This window comes from Mesitornis unicolor, unplaced genomic scaffold, assembly GCF_000695765.1.
Source record: "Mesitornis unicolor isolate BGI_N332 unplaced genomic scaffold, ASM69576v1 scaffold32663, whole genome shotgun sequence".
NCBI classification, from domain to species: domain Eukaryota; kingdom Metazoa; phylum Chordata; class Aves; order Mesitornithiformes; family Mesitornithidae; genus Mesitornis; species Mesitornis unicolor.
In genome coordinates this window covers 7462-16062 of record NW_010173213.1, presented here as the reverse complement: position 1 = coordinate 16062, position 8601 = coordinate 7462, and the positions used below count along the sequence as shown (strand labels likewise).

Below are 8601 nucleotides of genomic sequence, written 5' to 3'. Positions count from 1 at the left end.
TCCCCGTCTGCTGCAGGGTGTAAGCAGCCCACAGAGGAGGCTGGAGGAGACCCCCCTCCACCACAAAGCCTGCCCGGGGGGTTTCCTGCAGCGCTGCCTTAGAGGTGTGACCGGTGCAGGGGTCACATCACCAGTGTCAGCTCTGAGGACCCTTTATCCATGGGGTAGACGGCAGAAAACTGCCCCGTAGGGAGGCGGCAGGGCCCCGGGACACGAGGTTTCCATGTGCTCGGATGCGTGTGTCGTCGGGAATGGTTCTTGTTCTGGGTTTTCTCTTTCTCCCACCACCATCTTTCTCAGTGGTGTCCTCCAGGTTTTCCCGGTCTCTCTCCTATTCACACGTGGTGTCTTATTTTGCCCTGGGCTGTAGCTAAAACTCAGGATGGTGTGGCCTTAGAGATCCAGCCCCTGAAGAGCCAGGAAGGGGTGGAAAACGAGGAGAAGGAGAAGAAGAAGGTGAAGGTGCCCAAGAAGGAGAAGTCGGTGCTGCAAGGGAAGCTCACGCGCCTGGCGGTCCAGATCGGGAAGGCGGGTGAGTGGCGGTGGCCTGGCACGAAGCGTCCCCCTGGTGCTGTCACTGGAACTGGGATGGGGAGAAGGGGCCATCCCCTTCCCCTGCGCCCCCTCACCCGCTGCTCTCCCTCTCCCCCCAGGGCTGATCATGTCGGCCATCACGGTTATCATCTTGGTGCTGTACTTCGTCATCGACACGTTCGGGGTGCAGGGGCGGCCCTGGCTGGCGGAGTGCACCCCCATTTACATCCAGTACTTCGTCAAGTTCTTCATCATCGGCGTCACCGTGCTGGTGGTGGCCGTGCCTGAAGGGCTCCCGCTGGCCGTCACCATCTCCCTGGCCTACTCTGTGAAGGTGAGACCACGATTCAGGGGGGGTCACAAGGGGATTATGGTGAAATTCGGGCTTTTGGCTCTGACCCTCCTGGCTTTTGTGGTGCCTGTTGCAGAAAATGATGAAGGACAACAACCTCGTGAGACACTTGGATGCGTGCGAGACCATGGGCAACGCCACCGCCATCTGCTCGGACAAGACGGGCACCCTCACCATGAACCGCATGACCGTGGTGCAGGCCTACGTGGGGGACACCCACTACCGCCAGATCCCCGACCCCGAAGCCATCCTGCCCAAGATCCTGGACCTCATAGTCAACGGTGTTGCCATCAACTCGGCCTACACGTCCAAGATCCTGGTGAGCTGGAGAACCACAGCTTCGTGTGTCCCCTGATGTCCCCACCATGGGCCATCCCTGCAGCTCCCACCCTGCCATACCCGGGTCTGGCATTGCTTTTCCTTTCCTCTTTCCTCTGCAGCCACCCGAGAAGGAAGGGGGGCTACCCCGGCAAGTGGGGAACAAGACCGAGTGCGCCCTGCTGGGTTTCGTGCTGGACCTGAAGCAGGATTACCAGGCTGTGCGCAACGAGGTGCCGGAGGAGAAGCTCTACAAGGTCTACACCTTCAACTCGGTGCGCAAGTCCATGAGCACGGTGCTGAAGAACGGCAACGGCGGCTTCCGCATGTACAGCAAGGGAGCCTCCGAGATCATCCTCCGCAAGTAACCGGCCTCCCTCGCTGCCCTCCTCTCCCCATCCCGTGGGCTTTGGGCTCTCCATACTCCCTGGAGCTGGTTTTGGGGGGTGAAGGGTGCTCGGGGTGGCTTTGGTGAAGCTGTCGGGAGCTGTGGGTGAGGGGGATGCCCCTGCTTTGCAGATGGGGATGTGGGTGACGGGGAGCAGATCGCTGAGCTGGCAGCTTGTGCCACCACCCTCACCCTCCATCCCCGTCCTGCCTTAGGTGCACCAAGATCCTGGACAAGAACGGCGACCCCCGGGTGTTCAAGGTGAAGGACCGGGATGAGATGGTGAAGAAGGTGATCGAGCCCATGGCGTGCCATGGCCTGCGGACCATCTGCCTGGCCTTCCGCGACTTCCCCGGCGACGCCGAGCCGGACTGGGACAGCGAGAACGAGATCCTGTCTGACCTGACCTGCATCGCTGTGGTGGGGATAGAGGACCCCGTGCGGCCAGAGGTACCCAACCCAGCGCTGTTCTCCTCCCCAGCCCCGCTCCTGGGCCAGGAGCCCCTTAGGAAAGCACAGGCAGCTCCTCTGCGCCCATCACTGCAGTGCCCCACACTCCCAGCTCCCTGCTGCTGGGATTTCTCTCCCACCCCTGGACCAAATGAGCTGGGAGCAGGCTGTTTCCACCCCAAATTGCCCCCTAATTGCTACCAGGGTCTGTGCACAAGCCAGGCTGGTTGAAATGTGCATGGAGACACCACGTAGGGGTGATGGAGAGGGACAGGGCTGATCTGGCTGGTTCCCCTCTCACAGCTTGCGGGGGTGAGGGGCAGGCAGCTGGGCTAATGCAATAAGCCCTCCCATACCTGCCTCTTGATTACATTTCGGAGCTTGCCCCTGCGCTCCTGCCTTGCCTGCATCGTTCCTGATTCGATGTTGAAGTATCTGGGTCTGGGAATTGCATTACAGATGCCCCGTCTGCACCGGCTCTGGAGGCCCTTGATTCAATTTGCTAATTTCTCACTAACATCCTCTTCCCCGCACTGCTCCGTAATAGATAAACCCATTAGTGCAGCGATGCGCTGCCGGAGCAGCGGGGAGAACGAAATGCCCCCCCGGTAACCTGAGGTAGTTCTGGGGGTGAAGGGGGGAGATTTTGGTTCATCTCATCCCCAGTGTGAGCACTGGGACTCCCCATGTTGAGCCTGAGCACCCTGCCCTGTCAGTGTCCCTGTCCCAGGGGTCCCTGTCCCCTGACTCCGTCCATGTCCCCCAGGTGCCAGACGCCATCCTGAAGTGCCAGCGTGCGGGCATCACCGTCCGGATGGTGACAGGGGACAACATCAACACCGCCCGTGCCATTGCCACCAAATGTGGCATCCTGCTGCCCGGGGAGGACTTCTTGTGCCTGGAGGGGAAGGAGTTCAACCGGCTCATCCGCAACGAGAAGGGAGAGGTGGGAGAGCAGCACAGGGCCCTGCTCTGCAGTAGGGGTGGGTGGCCTCTGGGCAGCCCCAGCTTGCTGGGTTTTCCTTCTCCCCTTGGATAAATGCAGCCTCCGCTTGCTGGGATCCTTGGAGGCGAAGGCGCTGTCCTGGTTGGGGTTTTTTGGTGGAGGTTTTTGTGGGGGTCCCTTTGCTTTCTCACATTTGCCTTGTCCCGCAGGTGGAGCAGGAGCAGCTGGACAAGATCTGGCCCAAGCTGCGTGTGCTGGCGCGCTCCTCCCCGACGGATAAGCACACCCTTGTGAAAGGTGAGCGCCCGTCGGCTCCTCCAGCTGCTGCCTTTCAAAGCGTCTCATTCTGCAGCACATCCCCTGAGGGAGCCTGCCCAGTGGGGCTGCATTCCCTGAGCTGCTTGTCCCCTCTCCAGGCATCATCGACAGCACCGTTGGTGACCAGAGGCAGGTGGTGGCCGTGACCGGGGACGGGACCAACGATGGCCCGGCTCTGAAGAAAGCGGACGTTGGCTTTGCCATGGTACGGGTGGAGGGTTTCCCCAGGGGAGGTCTTTGCACTCCGGTTTGAGAAACTACTGGGACACTTGGTTATTCTCAACACCTAAATTGTTCCAGGATTGGTGAAACTCTCCTCCAAATCTACAGGATGGCTTAAAAAGAAGAAAACAAACCTTCTTTGGAGGTTTGATTGAATTCTCCTGAATTTTATCGGACTGTTAGCAAAAGACTCATGGGAAGCAACCCTCTGGTTTGCCCATCGAGCAAATGAGAAAATGTTTTGGGGAGTAGGTGTTTTTAGGAAGGTGTTAAACACTCAAGGGCAGTTCTGGAGCCTTTGGGATGAACAGCAGCAGGTTCTTCACTTGGGGACCGTGCAGTGCTCCCGTGTGCAGGATCAGCCCATGGCCAGGCACGGGGCTTTGCTGGGGGCTGGACACCGGTGCTGAGCTGCCCTTGGGTCTCTGGAGCATGGAGATGGGATGGGACAGGGGATGGCTCTGTCCAGCTGCCTCTGAAACTCACAGGGGGCTCCTGTCTGAGAGGGGTTGTGCAAATCTTGAGAGGAAGGCATCAGGGAAGCAGCTCTCGTTGTGTTTAATCGCTGCAAAGCGAGCGTCTCTGTGTGCCCGCGCTGAGAAACGCAGCGAGCCCGGCTCCGACTGCATCCTTCTGAGATGCTGCAGGGGACTTCGGGGACCTCGCTCCGTGACTCACCCCACGGCTTTGTCCTCGGTCCTCAAGGGCATCGCGGGCACGGACGTGGCGAAGGAGGCTTCGGACATCATCCTGACGGACGACAACTTCACCAGCATCGTCAAGGCGGTGATGTGGGGCCGCAACGTCTACGACAGCATCTCCAAGTTCCTGCAGTTCCAGCTGACCGTGAACGTGGTGGCCGTCATCGTGGCCTTCACGGGCGCCTGCATCACGCAGGTACGGGGCCACTGGGCTCGGCGGGAGGAGAGCGGAGCCAAAAGAGGAGCGAAAAGGGGGTGATTTCGGTGGCGTGACGCGTTCTGCCCCCTCTCCCCGCAGGACTCTCCCCTGAAGGCCGTCCAGATGCTGTGGGTCAACCTGATCATGGACACCTTCGCCTCCTTAGCCCTGGCCACTGAGCCCCCGTCCGAGTCCCTGCTGCTAAGCAAGCCGTAACGCCGCACGCTCATCTCCCGCACCATGATGAAGAACATCCTGGGCCACGCCGTGTACCAGCTCACCATCATTTTCACGCTGCTTTTTGCCGGTGAGCTTTGAGGCCTTAAGAGATGGTGGGGGGAAAAGGAATAAGGGGCAAAGTCCCAGCTCTGCCTCGCAAGCTGAGGACAGAGCTTATTTAATAACAGAAGGGGTGATAAGGAGAGGATTTATTTTGTTCCAGAGACAGTTTCAGCGAGGGAAGCGGCTTTTTTAAGGAAATAAGGGTTCAGTGGGGCTAGGAGGGGGGACTCCAGCTGGGTCAAGAGCCTGGTATCCTAATTCCACCTCCAGCAGCATAGAGCAGGAGTAAGGAGCAGGATCTCATCACCTTCTCCTCCCTTTCCATCCTCTCCCAACCCCTTTGTCTGCTCAGGGGAGAAGTTCTTTGACATCGACAGCGGCCGGAACGCCCCCCTGCACTCGCCCCCCACCGAGCACTACACCATCGTCTTCAACACCTTTGTCATGATGCAGCTGTTCAACGAGATCAACGCCCGCAAGATCCACGGGGAGAGGAACGTCTTCGAGTCCATCTACCGCAACCCCATCTTCTGCACCGTGGTGCTGGGGACGTTTGCAGCTCAGGTGAAGCTTTGGGACCAGCGTGGGAATGGTGGGGATGGGAGGGGACCGTGACACAGCCAGGACCTGTATCTGCAGCATCCACTGCCCACAGCTCTGTCCTGGCTCCTTGTTCTTCTCCAGCAGCTTCTTGGTGACGCAGAACCCAAATATCAGGGTCTGGGGTGTGTTGGGAGGTGGCAGGGCTGGCTCTGGTGTCCTGTAACTTTACTGGCTGAGATGTGAGGTGCTTGCTCCTCCTGTGATCCCAGGGAAAGATGTGTGGCTGCAGGTGACCCTTTCATCCCATGGCTGAGCTGTGCAGCCCCTGTAGCTCCCCGGTGTGTGACTTGTCCTCTCCTGTGCTGCAGATCATCATCGTGGAGTTCGGTGGGAAGCCGTTCAGCTGCTCTGGGCTCACCCTGAGCCAGTGGTTCTGGTGTATTTTTATCGGAGTGGGAGAGCTCCTCTGGGGCCAGGTAAGAGCTGCTCTGCAAAACCACACCACGGCGTGCTCACAGCCCGCCCTGCCTTCCCCTTCCCGCTGCCGCCCTCCTCCTCCTCAGCTTTTATTCAAGGCAGCTTTGGAAGGAGGTGATGCTCCATCTCAGTACCGCACCACCAGCGGGGAGAGCAGCTTCCTCATCTACTCATCCCCACCCTGCTTGCCGTGGGGCGCATTCTCTGGTGGCATCTCGGCTGCACCTCTCAGCTGAGGTCCTGGCAGCTCGCTACAGGCTGGCGGTGGGCTCCTCACTGTTGTAACCCGTGGGCTAAGGAGCTGTGCTCCCTCCCTGCCTCTCCCCAGCTGATCTGCACGGTCCCAACCAGCCACCTCAAGTTCCTGAAGGAGGCCGGGCACGGCATCACCAAGGAGGAGATCCCAGAGGAGGAGCTGCCTGAAGACGTGGATGAGATCGACCACGCCGAAATGGAGCTGCGGCGCGGGCAGATCCTGTGGTTCCGGGGTCTCAACAGGATACAGACGCAGGTACAGGAGGGCAGTGGGGTTTGGGGGGGGTCTCCCTTCTCTCTTTCTCTCTCTCTTTCTCTCCAGGGGCTCTGGGAAGAGGCGGCCGCTGCTGCTCAGGGGATGCCATCGCCTCCTGGGCCAGGCTTCTCCCACCGCCTGTGCCTTTCTGGGTCTGCCCTGGTTGGGGAACCAGGACACCCTGGGTTTTGGGGACAGCTCGGGGCAGGGGGAGGCACCGGTCTGTGCTGGCGCAGAGCACAGTGTCCTGCAGCCAGAGGCTGGATGTGCTGCTGATGGGCACCTTGCACAGCAGAGGAGGGGGCTCAGGAGCTGTGGGGGGCTATGGAGCCACCCGGGCTCTTACTGAGTTGTGCAGGAGCAGATCAGTGTTGAAGCTGCTCTCGGTTGCTGCTGGGATGTTGTTCCCAGTAAGGGAATGTGCCCAGAAGGGGTCTGCCTGTGCAAGACCCTCTTTGGTCTCGCTCCTCTGCTGTTTTCTGTCCTTCTTGATGGCTTTTTGGCCACAAGCTCTTGCCACTTCTCCCTGCCAGCTCTCTGGCCACCGTGCCTGGAGCTCTTCTGATAGATTCTATGAGAATCTATCTGATTTTTGAACAGAATCTATCTGTTAATACGGTTTTCCATCAGCTGTTTCTCCCTGACTCAGTTTTTCCTGAAGGGTAGGTTTTTTCCTCCCAGACTGCAGGGGTTGCTCCCTGCAGTGAGGTCGCTGCCCCTCATCTTTCCTCCAGGCCTGGGCAGAGCTGCCCCAAGGAGAAAAGCTGCAGGTCGCCAGGGCTGCTGTGTCACCTTCTGTTCCTCTTCTGGCCTTCCAAAAAATGGAGATAACCGAAATGGCCCAGGCACAGGGATTGGAGCGAGCACAGCAGCTGTGTTGTGCTGCGTTAACTTTGCTTCTCCTCTGTGAGATGTTGCCTTGAGGGTTTCAAGGTGAGCTTCAGCCTTGATTCCCAGCCCATGGACAGCGGTGAGGGGCGGCCGGGCTCTTCTGGGAGCCCAGGGCAGCGCTGGTCACTGGTGCTGTGCTCATTCACGTGAGAGATGAGCTGGGAGCACTGGGCTGGCTCGGTCCAGATGTCTCAGAGCCTGGTAGGTCCGAACGGCTGCAGCATCAATGGCCAGGCGTGCTGCTGGGGCTGTGCACAGAGCCTCCCAGATCTCTCCCTGCAGCCGTGGTTCAGACCTGGGCTGAAACCAGCTCTTGCTCTTGCAAATGAAAAATGCTCCTGGATGCTGGCACATCCTGGAGCCTCTCTGGGGTCCCGTGTCCTCGCTGCAGTGCCCTGCACATGAAGCAGAGGAGCCAGCGGGTCCAAACCAGGCATCTTAGGGACTTCTGTACCAAGTCTCAAGTGAGAGCACAGGGCTCCTCCCTGTGGCCCAGCCTGGTGCGCTGGTGAACAGAGGATCCCTCCATGGAGGGACATCAAACCTCGGCGTGTGAAATCCCTGCAGGGCGAACTGGAGCCACACTGGGTGCTGCGGAGCTGTCGGCAGTGGCTGGCGCAGGGCTGGGCGCAGTCCTGGGAAGCCACGGTGGCACCCGGCTGCTGCGTGGTTCCTGTGGCCTCGGTGAGCATCCACGGAGGAGCTGTGAACCCAACCAAGGCTCCTTCCTTGCTGCATCCCTGCCCGCCCCTAACAGCTCTGCTTCTGAGCCCTGGGGAGAGGCTGAAACGTCCTCCAGCACAGCTGGGTGCTGTGGGTGTTGGGGTGTCCCAGGACTCAGCCCCCCAGCTGGACGTCCCCTGGGGCTGAGGGACCAGACCCCCTTTCCCAGCGCAGTTTTCTGGACCACGGGCTGCCCGCTCTCAGCTCTGCCCACCCTCGCTCTGTCTCTGCTCCTCCTGCAGATTGCCAGGGTAACCCAAGGTGTTTCCTCTGTCGCTCCCCCTCACTTCAGTCTCCTCCTCGGTGGTGGGATAAACCCTGTCCCTCTCACAAGAGCAGGGCAGAGGCTGGAAGCCGACCTCTGCTCCCAGAAAACGCCACCAAACCCGGGTTTACGGGAGCACGGGGTGGGGGGCTCTCTCCTCCTTCCTCTCCTCCCCACCTCTCCATCCTCCTTCTTCCTTCCTGTCCGCGTGTGTCTGCCCGCCCTCCCTGCTCCCCTCCATCCCCGACCCCTCTCCCTGTCTCTGGCCGGGGCGACGCTATCTCACTCTCTGGTTCTTTGCAGATGGACGTAGTTTACACATTCCAGACCGGCGCCTCCTCTTTGCAGGGAGCCCTCAGGAGACAGCCTTCCATCGTGAGCCAGCACCACGATGTAAAAAATGTTTCTAGCCCAACCCATGTAGCTCTTTCCTCCGTCAATTCCACTCCCACCACTTCTGCTGTTGCTGCTGCTGCTGCAT

The 8601-nt window shown here is 59.7% G+C and overlaps 1 protein-coding gene across 1 annotated transcript in view; it reads left to right on the top strand.

Moving 5' to 3' along the window:
• The window catches only part of LOC104537696 (plasma membrane calcium-transporting ATPase 1-like), a 22555-nt gene that overhangs the window by 8729 nt on the left and 5225 nt on the right, over positions 1-8601 (top strand). The window contains 13 exon segments of the mRNA XM_010180645.1: positions 371-532; positions 654-868; positions 963-1205; positions 1327-1568; positions 1808-2042; positions 2809-2988; positions 3198-3285; positions 3405-3511; positions 4234-4425; positions 4528-4735; positions 5063-5274; positions 5622-5729; positions 6059-6241. Coding sequence (XP_010178947.1) covers positions 371-532; positions 654-868; positions 963-1205; positions 1327-1568; positions 1808-2042; positions 2809-2988; positions 3198-3285; positions 3405-3511; positions 4234-4425; positions 4528-4735; positions 5063-5274; positions 5622-5729; positions 6059-6241 — 2375 coding nt within the window.